Below are 21,735 nucleotides of genomic sequence, written 5' to 3'. Positions count from 1 at the left end.
AGAACTTTCTATCCTTACAGTCCTTTTAGCAATTTGCCCTTCCTTCACTTATTTTTTGTCTGTATTTGGTGCCATGACAAATGCGGTATCTTGGCGTGTCTAGTGTTTTTTTTTTTTTTTTTTTTAAATCATCCCCTTATTCTCTTTACTGCTTTCCTATCCAGTGTAGAGTCCATGGTCTATAACTCATTTCTTTTAAAACAACTTTCTTGAGGTATAATTGACATACCATAAAATTTACCCATTTTAAGTGTACTATTCAATAATTTTTAGTAAAGTCACTAAATTGTACAATCTTCACCATAAACCAGTTTTAGAACAATTTTATTCTGCCAATAAGGTTTTTTGCCTTATTAAATAACTGCTATTCCCACCATCCAGCTCCAGGCAAGTACTAACTAATCTGCTTTCTGTCTCTATAAGATTGCATTGCCTGTAACTTCTAATCACTCTCTTGCCCAAACCGCACTTCCTCAACCTAACTCATTCCAACACACCAACTTGGAATGACCGGTGCTCTGGATCAACGTAATTCTGAACCTACACCTGGGCTGTTGTATGCAGAATCATCTAATGGTGAGGACTGGTGCTGCTACGGATGCAGGGTCTTAACTAGCTGGGCCCTCAATGCTACTTGAAATTGGTCGAATTTCCCTTGTTGTCCTTCTCTCATTTTTTCACAGACCCCTTTTCAAATATTCTGCCCTCTCCTCCAATCTCCAACCCTGCCACCTCCCCTTTCCCATAAACTCAATTGAGGATCTTGCTTCCTCCTCAGAGAAAATAGAAGTCATCAGAGAAAAGCCTTCTCAATTTCAACCATCCTTCTACCAGCATAACAACAGCCGCACCCATCTCTCTCCCTCTTTCTGATGAGAGGGATGTTCTGCTAAGGACGGCCCTTCCATCTGTGCTCTGGACCCATCTCCTGCCACAGTAGATGTGACCAGCATTCTTCTCGGTACTGTCCACCTAGACATTAGAAAAAGACCTGGCAAATGCAGGCCTCGTGGGATTTTGGATGTTGGTATGAAGACTTCTATTACTATACACACATGGCTTTTGTGCTCAGCCCTGCTAGTTTGGCCACACTGAGATTGTGCCTGTCCAGGGCCTCCCCCCTGGCGCCTTCCCTACCGCATGGCATAGGTCATCCGGTCCGGCCGCATGGCCCTCATCATGCAGAGGCGCTGCAGGGCCGTCTTGCTCTTCCACTCCTGCGGGAACTTCTCCTTCTCAGGACATTCTGATTCCACGAACTTCTTCCAGCTCTTGGCAGATCCCTCAATGTCCCGGTCCAGATTAGAGAATTCCTCCATGGCGGAAAGAGCCTAGGGAAGTTCAGAGAATCGTGCTCTGAAATGCAGGTTCTCACAGTGGAGACTTGCATTGAGTTGTGGGTTAAGCAGCGAGATGGTATTACAGATATAATTCTGTCTCATTTATACTCTCTCCTGGAGCCTGGAATCTTCTTCCAGGTAAACTCAAGAAAGAGGAAGGATTTTGATCAGCTCGCCTTTAGCAAACTGCCCCAATAATGTGCAAGGTTTAGCAGAGAGAGTGTTTGGGATATTATCAGAGCAGAGACTGAGCAGCACCTGCCTGCAGGGTATTGCATAGAAAAGGGACAAGAGGGATGCCATATTTTTCTGGTCAAGGAGCCTGGACACGTTAAGTATCTGACTCCTCCCTTTCATTCCCATATTCACTCTGCCAGCAACTCCTTGCTAAGGATGACTTTGTATACTAATGCCAACTCTAAAACTTCCATGAATTGCCAGCTTCCATAAGGATTGTGTCCAGATGCATAACTTGTTAATCAGATCTCTTCATTTGGCACTTCCCTCCAATCGATCCAGTTCACCAGGGAGCCAACTGCCCTCCCACTCTGTCCGAGCACGACTGTCCCCAACTTTGGAAATGTGCCAGCCTCATTCCCAACTGAATTCCTTGGTCACAAAGCCACGTCAGGTCCTGTTCTCTCCACCAAATTCTACTCCTTTCTTGTGCTGGTTCTACAAATTGTCAAAGTCCAGTTGCAAGTCAGCAACCTTCCTCATACACGTTCTCTCTAACCTAGAACACATAGCCCTCCCACCTTTTATTTTTTTGTGGAGCACAGAGTTGATATCTTTGTTTTAAAAAAATATTTTATTTTTAAATTTAAGAAAATCTTTATTGTTGGAAGTATTACATATGTCTCATTTCCCTCCCCCCACCCATTGACCTCTTCTAGCCCGCCCCCACTCCCCACCCCAGGCCCCCTATTGTCTGTGTCCATGGGTTATGCATATGTTCATACAAGTTCTTCGGTTGATCTCTTCCCTCCCACCCACCCACCCACCCACCCACCCACCTCCACCTTCCGTCTGAGATTCAACCGTCTGTTCCATGCTTCTATGTCTCTGGATCTATTTTGTTCATCAGTTTATTTTGTTCATTAGATTCCACATATGTGTGAGATCATGTGATACTTGTCCTTTGCACAGAGTTGTTATGTTTAGTAAAGAGATTGACTCAATTTTTAGATATCTGACTGCTGATAGCATTAAGCCTCATGCCGCTCTCTCCTCTGCTGTTCCACATCTGGGCAAGCGGATAAGTAAGCCTCGGCACTCCCTCTCTGGTGTGGAGGGAAGTTGTATCACGCGAGCCCTGCCCATGCTCAGGAACTCTCACCCTGGCTTCACCCCATAACTTCCTTCCATAAGACCCCACGGTAGTCTCCTTTCCTGGCTCTCTCAAACCATTCACAGACTGCTCCCTGCTCTCCCCAGAAGGTCTTATGCGAATAATAAGCTTTTCCATACCTTCTTAGGTATGGGTGTGGCATCATCTGTCAACATTGGAACCAACTTTTGGGGGGTGTTGACCCTGTTTCCTCAGAGTGCCCACACACTCATCCCTTACTTAGACACAGAGTTGCCTGCAGCCTTTCCACTGTTACTCAGCTCTGCGTGTGTGTTTGGTCTCTCCAGTGATATTAGAAACTAGACTTTGTCCAAAGCACCTACCACAGTGCCACGAGTTTTAAGGAACCTACACATTCTTGTCATTTGAATTCATTCATTCATTCATTCGATATTTACTGAATGCCTACTACATGCCAGGCACTTGGGAATACAAAGCTGAACATAAAAATACACTTGCCTTCCAAAAAAGCTTACAATCCTAAGCTCAAGAGAACGAGGAGATGAAGGAGGCCTTAGGAAGTTTGTAAGATTCTGTTGGGCAGAAATAGAGGTCGGGAGAAGAAAAGGGTATTTTATGGGGAAGGATCAACAGGAGCCAGCATGTGGAGGGGAGGAGTGTGGGGCACGACAGGGAGGAATGTCACTGCAGTAGGAGAGTCTTACAGTGACCAGGGGAAAGCCACGCTGGAGGAGGACATGGGACTGGACCCGGGCTTGTCCAGGCTCTTCTCCCAAGTGGCTGAGCACCTGTCCTGTCTTTCTGTGCCTCCCACACGGGCTCTGTGGCTTCTCAACTTCACCCTGGCCGCTCAGAGCAGGGAGCACTCCTTCACTCATGTGGGGAGTGGAGTGGAGCTGCGCACAGATGGTGGAGGAGGGGCCGGGAAGTGCGAGTTCTGGTCCCAGGGACAGCTCTCCTGAGCCTCTTCTGACCTTTGTGGGCTTAGATTTTCTCATTTGGAAAATGAGGCCAAGTAATTGTTCGCATAGCTCACACGCTAATGTAGATACAAGTGCTGTGAAAACTCTACAGCTTTTCCCGTGCTTTCTTGGGGCTTCTGTAGTTATTGAATTGTGATTTCGGGTTTATTTGCTGTTCCTCCCGCAAGACTGTGAGTTCCCTGTGGGCAAGAACTTTCTTAGTCATCTGTGTATGCCTCCGGCCTAGCAGCTGTCTGGAACTTAGGAAGTGCTCAATTAATCAAGTTTGACATCTGGGCGGCCAGCAGGAAGGCTCTTAACAGGCCGAGGAAAGCTGCGGCCGCTGTAATTATTTCTCTGTGTGCCGGGAAGTCCTGTTCATCTCCTTCTGGCAGCACTCCAGCGCCTCTGCCCAGCTTGCATCATCATTAACCCTCTGCAGCCCCGTTACCCGCTCTGGCGGTCACTACAATACTGAGCAAATTACACTGCCATGGGGCTCCCAGCTGCCAGGACTGGGGCTGAAACACGCTTCCTTGAAGCTCTGGATTGAACACAATTGCAACATTCAATCTCCCAAATGAGGGAAAGGCATTTCTAATAAGTTAAATGGAAATGACTAATTAACCTAATTACCTTGGACTGTGTAGCAAAATACAACGGTGCTAAAACTGGCATCCAGAGCGGTGGTGAGGGGCCTTTCAGAGGCTAACACAGGCGTGCATCACAGATGAGCTTTTTCTAATGAAGAGCAGAACAGTCCCAGTACCTTCAAGTTCCGCATTTGATTAAACTTCAAATATTCTAACAAAGGGTCCTAATAGAAGCAATATGTTATCACAAAGATTTCATTCATTACCTGCCTATTAGCGCTGCTGCGGAAACAAGGCAATCCATCTTCCTCGTCAGACGGCATGTTTAAAGAATTTTGTTTCATCGTGTCCTATTCAATTATTTTGTAGTCTGTTTCTTTAGGCTAAAATCCAACTGAACACTTAAAAAGAGCATTTATCAAAGGCCTCAGTGATGGGCACTGCACACCGCGTTGTATTTTCACCGGCTCACATCCCCGCACTGCGCTCGAGTTGGGGGCTGACTCGCTGCTCCACTAACAGAACTCAGAGACGGGGAGAGATAAAGCCTCACTCATCTGCAAAGCTTTTGAGCAGCCAGATGAGCTTAGCCCACAAAACAAAACAAAAAATGCAGAGCGAAGACAAGCAAACCAAACAATCCATTTTGTGAGAAGAGGAACAAACTAAATTGCACAGTAGCTTTAGAGTTGTCAATAATGCTTTTGAGCCATTTATTCTCTGTAACTTCTGCTGCCTGAGGGCTTTGTGGGTAATAGAGTGAAAGGCAACTGGATTTGGCCCAATTTGGCACCGCACAACTGCTCGAAGTTTTTCCTTCCATGGACAAGTGCTATAAGGTACAACCCACACCAACCACAGCATGTCCACACCTTAGAGATGGGTAATTAACAATCATAACTGTGATGGGGTGAGTCGTGTCCACCAAAAAGACAGGTTGAAAAACGAACCTCCCAGGTGTGTAAACCTGAGCTTATTTTAAAATAGGGTCTTTGCAGGTGTAATCCGGTTGGGATGAGTCAGCAGGATGGGCCATAGTCTAATATGACATGCTTTTTAAAAAAATATATTTTATTGATTTTTACAGAGAGGAAGGGAGAGGGATAGAGAGTTAGAAACATCGATGAGAGAGAAACATTGATCAGCTGCCTCCTGAACACTCTCCACTGGGGATGTGCCCGCAACCAAGGTACATGCCCTTGACCGGAATGGAACCTGGGACCTTTGAGTCCACAGGCCGACGCTCTATCTGCTGAGCCAAACCGGTTAGGGCTGACATGCTTTTTTAAGAGAAAAGATGGAGATACACAGAGGGAGGATGGCCATGCAGAGACAGCAAGGACGGGGGCAGAGACTGAAGTGATCTTGCAACAAACCAAGAAACGCTGGGGCAATCAGAAGCTGGAAGAGGGAGGAAGGATCCTCCCCTTGCGGCCTTTAGGAGGAACCATGGCTTGCTGAAACTTGACTCAGATTTCTAGCCTCCAGAACTGTGAGTTAATAAATTCCTGCCGTTTTAAGCCACCTAGCCTGTGGTACTTTGTTATGGCAATTCTCAGAAACAAATATGATAACCATAACTATAACCATAACCATAACTATAACCATAACCATAACTATAACCAGAACCAGAACTATAACCAGAACCAGAACTATAACAATAACCAGAACCAGGACCAGCTTCTATTTACTGAATATCTGTATGTCTGACATAACCCTGTGAGGTAGGTATTATAATGGCCGTTTTGAAGATAAGGAAAGAAAGTCTCAGAGGAATAAGGAACACGTAGAGGCCGCACACACTCAAACTTGAATCCGGAATGTCTGACTCCGGCCTTTGTTCGCTAGTTCATCCCCATCACTGCTCCCGTTCTGCAGATACTCTCATTCAGAACTGCTTTCCATAATGTATTTTCCATAGGGCATCAGGCTATGCCATTATTCTCAAGCTCTGGGGCAGCACTGTCCAACAAGGTAGCCACTGGCAAAATGTGAGTGCAGAGCAAATAAAATGTGGCCAGTGTGACTGAAGAAACGAAATCTTTGATTTTAACATCAAATACTATTATTTTAACATGAAATATAGAAATTGGAACCTGCTTTAGTAATTGGAAAACTTTTAAGAATGTTTGAAAAAACTTGGGTATATGGATCAACTGTTTTATCTCTAAAATTTTCTGAAATATAAATTCAAATAAAATATTTCTGATGAAAATTTAGCATCTAATTGAGAAATGCTATAAGGGCAAAAAATACAAACTAGAATTCAGATTCAGTACAAAATTTTTAAATAGTTCATTAATAATATTTATAGTAATTACATATTAAAATGATATTTTGCCTTATTGGTTTAAAGAAAATATATTATTAAAATTAATTTCATATCATATTTTTTATTTTACTTTTTTAAAATCCTCACCTGAGGATATGTTTTTCATTGATCCTAGGAAGAGCAGAAGGGAGAGAGAAAGAGAGAGAGAATGTGTGTGAGAAAGAGAGAGAGAGAGAGAAAGAAACATTGATGAGAGAGAAACATTGATCAGTTGCTTCCTGTACATGCTCAGATCAAACCTGCAACCCGGGTATGTGCCCTGACTGGGAATAGAACCCGTGACCCTTCTGTGCATGGGACACTCTAACCAACTGAGCCACACTGGCCAGAGAAATACGTTATTACATTTTTACTCTATGGCTACTAGACAATTTTAAATTACATATGTGACATACATTATATTTCTTTTGGACAGTGGTACTCTAGAGTGTCTATGCATTCATATCTTAGGTAGCCTAGAAGAGTTGATGGTTTCCACACATGTGGTCTGCATTTATTGTAATTATTCTAAGGCATTTTGTAACTTCGTGATTTTATTGCTGTTGTGAATGGAGTGTCCCCTTGGTTCTTGCCCAATACATTATTCCCCATCTCATTTGCCAGATTGGGTCCAGAATGACAAATAAAGTTAGTAGATAAAAACCAAATCACACCTTTATTATTTAGATCAGAGATCAGCAAAATGCAGCTTGCAGGGCCAATCTGGCTCACCACCTGTATTTATAAATAAAGTTTTATTCAAACTCAGCTATCTGTACCCTGGTTCATACCACAAAAGGCTGCAGGTTCGATCTCTACTCTGGCGCATTTGGGGGCAACCAATCGATGTTTCTCTCTTCCCTTTTCTCTCTCTCAAATCAATAAAGCACTTCCTCAGGTGAGGATTGAAACAAAAAAAAAGAAACTCAGCCATTTTCTCTTGCTTATGTCCTGTGTGTGACTTTGGCAGAGTTGAATAGTTGTGACAGAGTCTGACCCTCAAAGTAGAAATATTTACTATGTAGCCCCGACCAGAAAATGTTTGATGACCTTTGATTTAGATACAGCCCTAAACAAAATAATTTAAGAAATAGCAACAGATTCTGAAAAAGGAGTTAGAGAAATATTTTGGGCAACGGCGGCATGGGTGGAATTAGCCTTGGATTTCCGAAGATGAATCGTTTGAAGTGGACAGCAGGCATATAAATGACTAAATGTGGGGCTTAGTTATAAAGTAAATCAGACTGGGATGGATCTCAAGGGAGCGATGCTGAGGGAACAAGCTAGTCTGAAAAGATTACATACTGTATATTTCCATTTCTATAACATTCTTGAGATGACAGCCTTATACAAATGGAGAACAGATTAGTGGTTGCCATGCATTAGGAGCTGGGGGAGGGAGGAGGTTGTTGTGATTATGAAGGGGCGACATGAGGGATCCCTGCAGTGATGACATTTCCTCTGTCTTGGCTGTGGTGGTTACATGAATCTTCACAGGCACACACATGCTCACACACAATGAGTGCATGACAAACTGGTGAACCTAACACTGGTGGGCTGTATCAATGTCGACTTCCTGGGTGTGATACTGTGCTACAGGAATGCAAGATGTCACCATAGGGGGAACTGGGTATAAGGAATATCTCTACATTTCTTATAACTGCATGTGAATCTACATTAGCTCAAATATTTAGTAAAATATACACAGAGAAAGAGAGCTAATCATATTATTTCAGACTTTGTGCTATCTATACTAATAAAAAGGTAATATGCTAATTAGACCGGGTCAACCGGACATCTTCTGGACGTCCGACTTCCTTCAGGACAGTTAGGGGGTGACCAGGCCAGCATAGGGGTAGTTAGGGGGCAACCAGGCCAGGAGGGGGGCAGTTAGGAGGCAGCCAGGCCAGCAAAGGGGCAGTTAAGGGGTGACCAGTTAGGGGGCAATCAGGAAGGCAAGTAGAGGCAGTTAGGGGCAATCAGGCAGGCAGGTAGGCAAGCGGTTAGGAGTCAGTGGTCCCAGATTGCGAGAGGGATGTCCAATTGCTGATTTAGGCCCCACCCCACAGTCGGACATCCCCTGAGGGGTCCCAGATTGGAGAGGGTGCAGGCCGGGCTAAGGGACCCCCCCCCCCCCGCCCCACACGAATTTCATGCACTGGGCCTCTAGTGAAATGTATAAAATGCAACAAACGTGGAAGAGGGTATACGGGGTGTGTTTTGTGCAGATTCCAGTCCTCACACAGCACCAGTGCCCACTGTGGGCACTCACTCAGGTGGCACTGGGCAGTTTGTGCTCTTCTCAATGTTCATAGAATCCCAACCGAGTCAAGCTGAATAACATGGAAAGAAACTGGGCTTTGCCATCAGACAGGCTGGAATCCGAGTCCTAGAATTACTACTTATAAAATGTGGGACCTCACTTTCCTCGGATGCTAAAAGGGAAAAAATAATCCCTATGGCCCAGGTGACCATGAGACTAAGGTAAGGTGATGCATTTCTAAGGTGCTCAGTAATTGTGAGTTACTCTTAGTCCCTGGTGACCCCATGCTGGCTGCATCCCCTGCCTTGAGGCGGAGTTGGTTAGGGTTAGGGTTAGGTTAGGGCAGAGATGCCTGAACAGAGCCTGGCATCTGTCCGCTTCATGGAGGTGCTGTCCCAGCCTCTCAGCACCCCGACACAGGCCCTAGGGCCTCACAGAGGAGCCCACCCCCAGCCGGACGCGCTGACAGGGGAAGGGAGCTCAGCTGAGTCAGAGAAGCTCCCAGGATCTTCCTGTTCCCTCACATGGGAAGGCTGAGCCCTCGCAGCAGCAGGCACTGGCTCAGCTCGCTCTCTGCAAAGCCATCCAGCAGCCAGGAAGGGGGAGCTCTGCCATGGGGGGCTATGTTCAAACAGCTCCCCGATGAACCCCAAAAGAGAGCCCTGGGGACAAGGGTCCGAGACAAACTCCGGGAGATGGAACGTGCCTTTTTCCGGGGCTGGTACTGACCTTGATGCCTCCCCAGGCCTGATGGGAGAGGAACTCCACGGGGCTGGTGACTCCGGCCTGCACGGGGGATCGCAGCAGGAAGTCCAGCTCCGCCGCCCCGACCGCCTGGTTCAGGAGGAGGATCTGCATGAGGAAGATGACACCGTGTGTCTTAGCTGGTGATGGGCACAGGGTCCGGAGGGCCTCAGGGTCGCCCCTCCGTGTAACTGCTGCTACTTCTAGCACTAGCGCTTGCCCATCAGTTTTGATTGTTAGAAGCAGGTGGCGTGGAAGAAGGTGTATGTCTGTGCAAATCACTCCTGTGTACCTCTGCTCTCTCCCTAAAATCAGCAGGACTTAAATGCACCCGGCGAATGACTATAAACTTGGAAAGCAAGAGTTTTATGTATCAGTCATACGTGCCGTGGGATGCATTCCTGCCATCTATTGAGAAGAGGATATACCCAAATGATGTGATTTGAGGAGTGTGTCAAAGTAACATATGAGTGTATGCAAAATAGAAATGCATATACGAATCAACAATGCTACAGGGTTTCCCGAGGAGGGGCGTGGCCAGGGAGTGGGGCTGGGGGGATTGATGTGACGAAACTTTCTGTAAGTGTTTTGAACTGGGTCTTGGAGAAGCTGAGAGATAGTGATACTCAGACAGGGAGGGAAGGCTTTCAGGGAGGAGGCACTGAGGGTGCAGAGCTTGGAGGGAATTGGGGAGGTGTGCAGGGCGTTCCCCTCGTCTGAGCTGAGAGTCATGCTGAGAGCTGCTTGGGAAGTTGTTCTCCCCTCTTCAAGGAGTGTTCTCTGCTGAGGAGTTACAGATGGAAATGTTCACTAAGAAAAAAAAATTCAGTCAATTTGAGAAGAAGTCTCTAAGGCGATAGGCTAGCAATAATAGATGAGGCAGACAGGCCCTTGCAAAGTGAGGCTGAAATATTGACGAGGAGAGAAGAGTGGAAGGTGGGGAATAATTGGTGGGAGGGAAGTCAGTCTATGCTGGGCTCTGAGTTGCTGTTGTGATGGCCAGGCTGTCCTCGCTGTAGAGTGGGGAGCGCCAAGGGTGAGGGACAAGCCACACGAGCTCCCCCATGAGTTCAGTCCTTGAAACGCACAGTCAGCACAGAAGTGACCCTCGAAGATCTGGTTTTTAGAACTGGAAGAGGCCTCAAGATCATCGGATTGGAACTCTTAATTCATATGCGGAAAAAATTCCCAATGCTAACTAAGTACAAGGAAATACGTTTTCATGTTTGTTTGTTTGTTTTCATGTTGAGAAGTAATAAAGACAAAGGTTTCTTATTAACACCGGTGGTCCCTCGTGCTCCCAGACCCTGGAAAACCATGGTCCTAAAGGACACTTTTAAGGTCAAGGCTGCTATAACTATAGAAAGACATTTGCAATTTCTTATTCCAGGGGAATGGTGGGACATTAAACTTAAACCCTACAAGTAAATAATTACTGAGGAATACTTTAGACCAGCGGTTCTCAACCTGTGGGTCGCGACCCCTTTGGGGGTCGAACGACCCTTTCACAGGGGTTGCCTAAGACCATCGGAAAACACATATATAATTACATATTGTTTTTGTGATTACTCACTATGCTTTAATTATGTTCAATTTGTAACAATGAAATTGGGGGTCACCACAACATGAGGAACTGTATTAAAGGGTCGCGGCATTAGGAAGGTTGAGAACCACTGCTCTAGACAGTTCTTGGTGCATCTCAAGAAGTGTCTAGTCATTGCTGTGGCACCCGCTTCCTCTCTGGCACCGGTGTGGGTTGATGCGGAGTGGCTGCTGAGGGCTCTGGGGAGCAGGACCTCAGGTTACGCAGGACCAGTGAGGAAAAGGACAGCGACTGATGAGTGGACAATGATGCAGCAGCACGCAGGCCCCCAATGGGACCTTCGGGTCTGACCCCTCTGCTTGGAGCTCAGAGTCCTCACATGCTATGGGAAACGATGTTAAAGGAAGAAAGTTTTTTGTTTTGTCTTGTTTTTACATTTGCTGATTGGGCACTAGAAAATGACTTGTTTTCTGGAAACTTCCTCAGTTCACTCTTACCTGAAAGGTGAGCTGGGCAAGGTAAGTCAGCTTATCACACTCGAAGAGCCCGCGGGTGGTGTACTGGAACACGGAGAAGGTGATGCTGTCCATCAGGCTGGCCACGCGCTGCGGGAGACTCTCGTGGGGCGGGGCCTTCTCCACCGCCCTCTGGAAGACGCTGCTGAAGGCCTGGGGGCGGGAGGTGGTGGGGGTGGGGGTTACACAGCTGTCAGTTCCAGTCTAGTCTGACCTGTGAAGAACATCATCATTCCCGAGTCACAGAACTACTTTCCTAGCACCTCCTGCTGAGAAGGAACAGCAGCAACAAGAACATTCTGTCTTTGTTTGCTGTTTGCTTCGTTTGCTCATATGAATTATCATGTGGTCTCAAAGTGGGCAAAGCTCTGAGGCACGCAGAGAAGAGCCTACGTTTTGATCAGGGAAAAATAAATGTCCAGTGGCCAAAAGAATTAAATCCAGCAAGTTTTGTTGTGTAACTACCTGATAAAAAGTTGATACAGTCAACAATAACCAGCTGGGATTAATTATTCCACCCACTGGATTATAAAATTCTTGAAGGTGGAATCAATGTTTTGTACAACTTTGTTGTCCAAAAGAGACCCTTGTACATAACGGGCACTGAGAATGTTTTTAATTAGATGTTAAATGACTGAGTCATTTAAAAAATCAAGACATCATTGGGTCCCTCCCATTGTTGGCTGGGCAGATTTCTTTCCCTATTCTTGTTTTGTTGCTTTAAGAAGAAAAAACTCTTCGGGCTTTCTAACACCAGGCGTCTGAAACCCAGTGGAGAACAGGTAAGATTTGTGCCTCAGTATTTCCTCATCCGCCAAATGGGGGCGGGGGTGTGCGCATGCCTCTCCCTCGTCCATAGTTCCATGTGTCTCTTGTTCGAGATGTCCTTGCAGCTTTTCTCCACTCGGCTTTGATGATCCTGGTGAGGGCCTCTGAGCTCACTGTGATGCCCGCCCTCATGTGGCAGGCTCCAGGCTCCAGGCTCCAGGCTCCGGGCTTCAGCCTGCAGTGCGGGCTGGCTGGAAGCTGGCGACGCTCCCCAGCAGCAAGTGGGGGGGCTTCTCAGTTCATGGAGACCAAGGGCACCCTTTCCCCCCAGTGGTCACCATGACTTTCCCCTAAAACTCCACATGACAGTGATCAGTCAAGAGTCTCCAGTTACTACGTTTCCACAGCGTGATTCACAATTCAGGAGAAGATCTAAAGAAAATTTGAAAACCTGGGCACATGGAGCATGTTCTTGTTCTTTGCGCTGGACTGACTCCGGTCCTTGTCCTTCCCGTCCTGGAAAGCCCCCTCCTCTTCCTCTTACCTCCGGCGCTTGGACAGCTCTGGCGCGGGGCCTGACTCTGTGCTTCCTCCAGGGGCCTCTCCTGCCCACAGATCTTATTTCGGCTCTAATGCCCTTGTTGCCCCTTTAGGGCCCTTAGAGACCTTTTTCCTTTTCCTGTATACCAGATGGAGAGCACGCTGAGGCGGGGGCAGGCCTTACCAACTGTCTTATCTTTCCAGAATCCAGCCCAGCTCTTCACATCAAACAGACACTGAAAAGATCTGTTAAAGGAATGACCGAGGCCCGCCAATGCCCTAAAGAGCTGAGGCAAAGTAGGGGGGCTGCCCTGGACCCAGGGTGAACACGGACTTCAGGGCCAGGCGTGTAAGACAAACAGGTGGGGGTAGGGACGTGGCAACAGGGGGTGGGGGGGACCATGCCTGTCTAGGGAGCAGCCCCCCCAGCTTCAGCGAATTTATGCTACGTGGAATGTGAGCTCAGTACTGCCAAACCTTCCAGACTTTCAGGAGAAGCCAGAGTTAGGACTTGTATGAAATACCCTTCTTTTAATATCTTTGTCACCAGTGAAAGTATTTGAAAAGCCCTCCGAGGACCAAGGAAAACAGGTCAACAGACCTTGGGCCTCCAGTGTGTTCTACATGCTTCTGCTGGCCTGTTTCTTACCTTTCCATCTGCTGAGAAGTGCTATTCCTCTAGCTGCGGCCCGGCCCACCCCCCATGCACACAACAGAGGGAGCGGGGCCTTCCCTCATCTGCGTCTGCGTCTGGAGGAAACCTTAGTGAGGTCTCTGCCCAGGGGGGACACCCTGGCCCCTGCGAGTGCGTCCCATTAACCCTCTCCTAGCCTTTGGCTGAGTTCTAAAGAAAGGTTGCTTTATCATCAAGTTCCACCTCACCGATGTTATAAACCTCCGAGTTCCTATTAAGCCTGGCTTTTGAAGTTTTTGCAAGTCTATGAGCACATCCACACATTTTAACATATTCCTTCTCAAAACACTTTGGAAAACCAGCGTGTGAGGCTGTTGCCACACTGGCCTCGCTGTGGGCTTCCAACTGTGAGAAGGCCTCTCCTTTCTCTGCCGGGGCAGGAACTGTGAGATCCAGCCGCAGGCAGATGCCGCGAGCATGGAAATGCCGGTGGCTACTTTCCTTCAAATCACACAAGGCTTCTAAGTTATTGTTGTTCCAATATTTTTGAAGACACTTATTTCTGCTCCTTGTTAGAAAGCGTTAAGCCTGCTTTCAGTGATCGAGCTGGTTTATGAACTGTTTTTGATGATTCTGCATCACAATATGGGACCCCAAATCCCACCCTCTTATAAATAGAGCTTCCAATGATAAGCCCACACCGGGGTGCGGGTGCTGACAACAACTTACAGTGGATCCTGCACACATGTTTTCATGGGCTCCAGTGATTTCTTCCTTCCAGGCAGTTACTGAGCTCAATGGCAAGTGTACTGGGAACTGGGAGGTGATCCTGCAGTTACTCGGCTTAGCTTGCTGACATTCAGACAGCCTTTAAGTATTTTATAATCTTTCATATGTTTTGACCTGAATATAAGGCTAAGCATTGAATTTCTTTTAAAGGCATAACATACTGCAAACACAGTTCAGCTCATCTGCAGCGCCTCTGAGTGAGGGAGAGGCGTGGGAAATGGTGACATGTCATTTCCCATTAAAAGAGCCAGGTGCTAGCGGCCCGCTGATTTCTCAGCTGTACACCCATCCCCACACCGTGGTCTCCATAGCGCAACTGGGCTTCACAGAATGACCTGTGCGCTCTGAGTGTGTGTCTGTGTGTATAAACCCTTCCCCCTGTGTGTGAGTGGGCGGGGGGCATGTGTGTGCGTGTGCGTGTCCTCTATTTGTTGGGTCAAATCGAATAAAGTTGTTCAGAAATGCTCTACCACCGGCTAATGCCTCTTCAATTGTTGAATTTTGGTGAATGTCCTAGGGGAGAAATCTATAATTTCAGGGATGCATTTAAAATTTATGTGTCTTTATTTTTCATGAGTAAGATAAATTTAGTCACCGCTTATAATTTGATAACACCTTTGGTTTTAGAAATAATTCAAAACCCATAAAATAGTAGCTTTGGGATATGAAGGTAATAAGAAAAGTAATTTGAAGTTGGTCTATTATCATTGCCTGCTTTGGTTTTAATGGATGTGCATGACACACATTCTAGTTTAAGCTCTTTGGGGGCGGAGATTACTGCTAACATGTCTCGGTATCCTCTCCCACACGTTCTGCGAGCGAGTGGCTGCCATGTCATGTGCGCTTACTGAATGAGCGAGGCTGGGACTTGGTGTGGTTCTGCCTCGGTTCCAGCCGAATCACCAATGATCTGTGAAAGCCCCAGCTAAAGAGACGAGGGATGTAATACAGGTGTGCAGGCACTGTAGCTGCTCTCCTGGATTTGATCTTAGAGACCTGCCACAGCTAATGAAAGCACATGGTAAGCTGTCATGGGGAACGGCACGGGCCATATTGTGCTGCTTTGATACGATTATGTGAAAAACTCCAGGTGCGAGTCACCTTGAGAGAAAACTGGTACATGGGGTGGATCCTGCTGAGGTCGTTCATGATGAAGTAGAGCAGAGAGGCGCGGGCGGCCACTGGTCGATAGTGCTCGCGGGCCTCATTGATTTTCACTTCGGTCACCTTGGCCTCCTGGACCTGTTAGAAAAAGAAATGGGGGTCCATTGTTCAAGCCAACCAGGGCTTCCTGTGAATCAGCTTGTGTGAGTCACAGAGTCTGTGTGTGGGGTGGGACAGACTGCGATCGGGAGAGTGGCTGAGGGTTGGAAAGCTGCCATGGTGTTCCTTAATGGAGCTTAGAGTAAGCATCTTTCAGGTGGTGAGTGTCAGCCCTTCCGGCCAGGCAATGTGGGCCGTGCAAGCCTCGTGCGCCATTTCTTAAATATATGTCTAATATAAATAACAAAAACTTCTATAAAAAAGTCATAACCAGTGTGGAAGTAGTTGGTTGAACTAAAATGTAAAAACAGCAACAGAAGATGGGAGAGGATGATCAAAGTGTTCTAAAACCTTACATTACTTTTGGAGAGGCTAGCTATATTGCTCAATTTTAGTCTTTGTTAAATTAATATATCTATTGTCAAGTCATATAAATAATGAAATATTTTATATATAAATGAAACAAGGTTAATCAACTAAATAAAATAGAATGAGTAACTTTAAAATCTGCAAAGAATAAAAGAGGAGGATAAAGAAAAAGGAAGATAGGAAAAAAATAAACAAAAAGCCTGGTTAATAGAAAACACAGATTAAGATAGTAGAAATATTTAACTATATCTGCAACGTTAATAAATGTAAATAGGTTACATTCAGTAATAAAAAGACAAAAAATTCTCAGAAGGGTGTGGAAGTGAACAGAAATCACATAATTGATCATATCGGTGTTATCACAGATTCATACTCTTAAGCTCACCTGGGTCCTTAATGCTGCCCATTATTCTGTGTGTCTTTAGTCAACTTTCATTTTTTGCAACAACTATTGTAAACCTTCACTCTTCTCCCCAAGTCCTCTACCTCACCACCATTCCCTCTCTGAGCAGAGTACATGGGAGTTGCAAGAGGAGAAGTGCATATAGACAACTCTTTAAAGTAGCCAAACTATGAAATGGTAAAGAGAGAAAGGATTGTAACTTAAAGAGTACAGGAATCCTTCAAGACGTTCCCTTCTAGTCCATTAATGTTCTGTCCCTCTACCCCAGCGGCCCATAGTGACCCACGAACCATTTCTAGATTCACGTTTGCCCTGTATCCCCTATCACATTGGAACTAACTATCATTCTAAAGATAAGCTCTTGCACAGTGACAAATGAGTACTAGAACTGGTGGGGTGATCATAGTGTAAGGCATCAAATGTTGAGTCACTATATTATACACATGAAACTAATGTAAATAATGTAAGATTATATACCAATTACACTCAAATAAAAAGTAAAGCTTTTGTTGGTGACCCAAATTATATTTCTCTGACTTTCTTATGTACCCGACTATATTAGTTATTCCTTGCCATCCCCATTAATTCAACTCTTCTTGGCGACTGCTCCTTTTCCTTAAAATCCATGCATCCTCCCACCCCCAGCTAAGATCTTAGCATGCTCAGTCTCTCCCATGTCAGGGGGGAATGCCTTGAAGGATCCATCTACACTTTAAGTTATAACCCTTTCTCTCTTTACCATTTCATAGTTGGGCTACTTCAAAGAGTTGTCTATACTCCTCCTTTCTCAACTCCCATTTACTCTCATTCTAATGCAGGCTTCTGCTTCTACTGCCTCACTGAAACCATTCTCCCAAGTTCATTGATAACTCCTTTTTGCAAAATTCAGTGGGCACATCTCAGCCATTATTCAACACCATTGGACATCCCTTCCTCTTGAAATGCTTCTTTTCATGATACCTTATTACCTGCTTTTCCTTCCATCTCTCTGCTCCATTCTATCCTTCACATCTTTACTTTTCTCAAACTGTATCAGTATTTCTCAATGCTCTACTCCCAGTCTTATTGTATTACTGGTGTCCTGGGTTCTTGTGATCTCCCAGGATAGAAGTCAAAAGAGATCACCAGAAACCGATACAACCCTGGTGCATTGGCCAGGAACCAAACTCAGGTCTCCAACATGTCAGGCAAAAATCTTACCATGGAACCATCCTGAGTTCTTGGGAGCTCCCAAGATATCAAGAGAGTTCACCATAAGAACAGTACTCAGGGAAAAATGGTGTACTAAGGGAAACAACATTTAAAGGGAAAAGAGAAATGCTGCTCCCCGAACAAAAGCCAGGGAATAGTTTTAAAGAAGTTGGAGCTGGAAGGGTGATGTCTAACCGTGATGTCTAAGTATGGAGAGGCAGGACTCTGGTGCCTATGTGGTGGAACTACATGCTTCTTCATGCATCACATGTTTCATTAGCATGTTAATTCTTCACTCAGGGTTTTTTTTTTTTTTTTTTTTTTTTTTTTTAGCATTTAAATGAGGGAGGGTCACCAAAGGGCAGTCTTTCTTGCTAGTGCACATGTGTGAGTGAAGGGAACACAATTTAAGCTCACGGGAGTAAATCTTGCAGACAGAAGTGTCCTTCAGTCTAGCTGCTAATTGGCTGCAAGGAGAGGGTAAGCTATATGAGGAGATTAATGAGTTTTTGACTGGTACCTGCTGGGCTCCGGGAGTAGCTTGCCTATCTCATTTGCACACACATCTCTTAGGTGACTTTATTCACTTCTAAAATTTCAATGATCAACTACCTGCTGATGATTCTCAGCACTCTATCACCAGCCCAAGATCATATATCTCAAAAGCCATGGGACAATCCCATGTGAACGGCTCAAAGGCATTGCAAACTCAACACAACACAAACTGAAACCATCATTTCTTCTCATTCCCAAATCCACTTCTAATCTCTTTTTTTTTTCAGCTATAGACACCAGTACCTTTCTAGATGTTTATTCTTGGAACCTGAGTAATTTCCTTGACTACACCTTTATCTACATACAAAAAGGGGCAAAAGTAGGTTTACAGTTGAGAGTATGCAAAACAGTTTATTCTTGTATTATTTATTACTTATTATATTATTTCCCATATGAACAACTGTAAAGCTACTTATGTCTACCCGTGTATAATCATATCCAATGAATTGGCAAGTTTTTCAATTCTACCTCTGAATTTGCACATAGGTCTTGAATTTGCCCACTTCTTTGCACCACAACTGCCAACCTTAGCTCAGGATACCATCACCTCCAATCGGAATCACTGTGCCCTCCACTACTTTCTCTGCCTCCTCATTCCCAAGCTCTCCTCCAGACTGTACCTGGAGTGGTCTTTCTAAAACACAGTTCTGACTATGTTACTCTCTTGTCTAAAAAGGAAAACAAAAAATTTTTTTATGATCCCCAACTCTCATTCAAGCCCAAACTTCTTAGCATGGTCTACAAAGTCTATTGCAATGGAAACAGCCTACATTTCCTGCCTCATCTCCAGTGACTACTTCCATCTCCTCCACTGTCCCTCGAGTCCTTTACACGACAGAGAAACGTCCCTCTCCTCTGGTTGAGCTGAGTGCTTTCCCCGTGTGTTCACGGCCTCCCGTGCTTCCTCTCCCACAGCCCTTATCACCGCTCTGCAGTTGCCTGTTTGTCTTTCTCCTTCAGAGGACCAGGTCCCGGAAGCCCGGGATTCCGGCAAGTTCATTGTTGTACCCCCAACTTTTGTCATGGAATTTGGAATAGAACAGCCTCCAAGTAAGTATTTATTGGATGAATGGATGAGAAGAGAAAGAAGACAAACAAGAAATGAAACAGCAAGAGAAAAAAAGATTCTATAAACGCTTGGTGCACAGCAGGCACTCAATAAATGTTCGTTGACTTTAAAGAGGAGGATGAAGAAGGAATGAGCTCTAGCCAGTTTGGCTCAGTGTAGGCCTGTGAACTGAATGGTCGCGGGTTCAATTCCAGTCAAGGGCGCATGCCCAGGTTGCGGGCTTGATCCCCAGTAGGGGGCCAATCAATGATTCTCTCTCATCATTGATGTTTCTATTTCTCTCTCCCTTCTCCCTTCTTCTCTGAAATCAATAAAAATATATTAAAAAAAGAGTCATTCTTCCATCTCTCTGAAAATTAAGAAAAAGGAAAGAAAGAAAGAAAGAAGGAATGAGGCAGCAGGAAGAGATATTAACATGGTCAATTCCACCTCTGACCTACTCCCTCAAAGTGGGTTGGAAAGTGTCCTCTCATCTCTTCTTCCCAGGCAGTGGAACTTCTGCTGTAAGTACTGTGTACACTTTGCATGCCCCTCTCTACACTTACGGAGGCCATAGTAACCACGGGCAAAACCCGGTGGTCACACCAGAGTCCCAGAGACAAGTGAGGCTGGACCTTCCTCCCTTCAGCCTCTCACTCAAACCTCAGCTGTCTGTTATCCCAGGATGGCATGAGCTGGTTTGTCTGCCCTGCCTATGGTTGCTCTCCATCTTTGCTTTTTTTTTTTAAGATAAAAAAAATTGATTTTTAGAGAGAGAGGGAGAGGAAGAGAGAGAATGATTGATATGAGAGTGAAACATGTGACAGCTGCCTTCTGCACAGCCCCTATGAGGGCTCAAGCCCACATCCCAGGCACATACCCTGACCAGGAATTGAACCAACAACCTTTTGGAGCATGGGACTACACCCAACCAGCCACATGGGCCAGGGCATTCTTCATTTTTCCTACCTTGTTTCTACCTGGAACAGAGTCTTTATATTTGGAGAAATCCCAATAATCTGACAATAAGTGTATACCCTCAAAGGTGCATTGTTCCTGGACACTGTTACAGACACACTTAACCAACTCAGACCAATATCTTTTTTTTTTTTAATCCTCACCTGAGGATATTTTTTCATTGATTTTTAGAGAGAGTGGACAAGAGAAGGAAAGACAGAAATATCGATGTGAGAGAAACACATCGATTGGTTGCCTCCTGCATGTGCCCAGGGCCTGGGATGGGGAGAAGCCTGCCACCGAGGTACATGCCCTTGACCGGAATCGAACCCGGGACCCTTGGTCCACTGAGCCAAAATGGCTAGGGCTCAGACAAGAATCTTAAATACTCTTCTGATTCAAGAGCAGAGCTGAAAATGAGGGAAGAACTGTGTAGGTTCGTAGCCTGCTGGGAATGGGCGGGGGAGCTTGGCCCTCGGAAGTCATGTCTGCTAGTCCCCCACAAGGGAAAATAAAAGCTCCCAAATGTTGTGAAAGAAGGGGAGAAAGCTGTACCCTAAGTTGTTTGCAGGAAGGTACTGCTTTTGAGAGCTGAGCTTCCTGGGAAGCCAGTGACGTTCTCTCATTAAAGTCAGACATGTAAGATTTCTGCAGGCTGAGGTTTCCTCCAGGTGCAATCGTGCCTGAACCAGCCAACTCTTACAGCAGTGTGATCCCTTACCTTCGGGAAATTCTACAAGCTCACCGAGGAGTTAAGTTTGAGCTCCCAGGCCCTGCACAGACTACTGCACAGGCTTAACTGCTCATCACACATTTGTGGAGATGACTTGTCAAAAGCAATTCCCAGAAGGTGGGAACTCCACAATACAGAACGTGAGCCAGTCATTTCAGGAATCCTGTCGTTTGATTTTCTAGGAGAAACTTGGGAAGACAGGAAAGCCATCTGTTAGTCTGGCTTCTTTTACCTAAAAGTTGAATGCAGGGTCTGGGAGGGGGGCATTTGCTCCCCAGCTCAGGCTGCCAGGGTAGTTTCACCTTTTCCTCAACTTCCGCTGCGGTCTGCTTGGTGACCTCCAGGTTCTCCACCAAGGCCGTGTCTCCCAGGAAGTTCCCAGAGGCCGAGGAGAGGCGAGACAGCAGGCTGTCTTCCAGTGTTTTCAGGGTGATTTTGAAGCCATTCTGCTGTTTCGTGAGATCCAACTGCAAATATCAAGTGAAGGGGAGTCACATATAGAAGCCCAGAGCAGCCTACTCTCGGGATAGGTCTGAAAAAGTAAATGTTTATGGGGCCAGGGTCCCTTCTCTTAGAGATGCAAACTGAAGGCAAAATAGCAGAATGATCGAGACCATAAGCAGACGAGATGAGCAACTGAGCTGAATCCCAACTGCACCATTTCCTAGTCATGTGACCTTAGGCTAATGACCCCTGTAGACCTTTAGTAACCGGGGCTGGGTTAGTCCCAGTCCGTACACCTGGGAGTGCTGTGCAATGCTGCGCACAATGCCAACAGTCTGTTCACAAAACAGAACCTATTTTTGTGAATAGTTAGAAAGTAGGGTCAAGTGTTAGTTCCCCAGAGGGTCCTCTCTATCACCACTTTACTGCTCCCAGAGAATAGGTCTCCTATGGATATA

The 21,735-nt window shown here is 45.8% G+C and overlaps 1 protein-coding gene across 1 annotated transcript in view; it reads right to left on the bottom strand.

Moving 5' to 3' along the window:
• The window catches only part of LOC102438052 (dynein heavy chain 9, axonemal-like), a 63,972-nt gene extending 43,734 nt beyond the window's left edge, over nucleotides 1–20,238 (bottom strand). Inside the window, exons 1-5 of the mRNA XM_023743861.1 lie at nucleotides 20,113–20,238; nucleotides 15,416–15,556; nucleotides 11,566–11,736; nucleotides 9,511–9,633; nucleotides 1,138–1,331 (exon numbers count right to left, since the gene is read on the bottom strand). Of these exons, the coding sequence (XP_023599629.1) occupies nucleotides 1,138–1,331; nucleotides 9,511–9,633; nucleotides 11,566–11,736; nucleotides 15,416–15,463 (536 nt within the window). The 5' untranslated portion in view covers nucleotides 15,464–15,556; nucleotides 20,113–20,238. The remainder of the gene's footprint in view (nucleotides 1–1,137; nucleotides 1,332–9,510; nucleotides 9,634–11,565; nucleotides 11,737–15,415; nucleotides 15,557–20,112) is intronic.
• Nucleotides 20,239–21,735: the final 1,497 nt, after the last annotated feature.

The sequence above is a fragment of the Myotis lucifugus genome, unplaced genomic scaffold (assembly GCF_000147115.1).
Source record: "Myotis lucifugus unplaced genomic scaffold, Myoluc2.0 scaffold_416, whole genome shotgun sequence".
Lineage (NCBI taxonomy): Eukaryota > Metazoa > Chordata > Mammalia > Chiroptera > Vespertilionidae > Myotis > Myotis lucifugus.
This window is presented reverse-complemented; position numbering and strand designations above follow the sequence as displayed.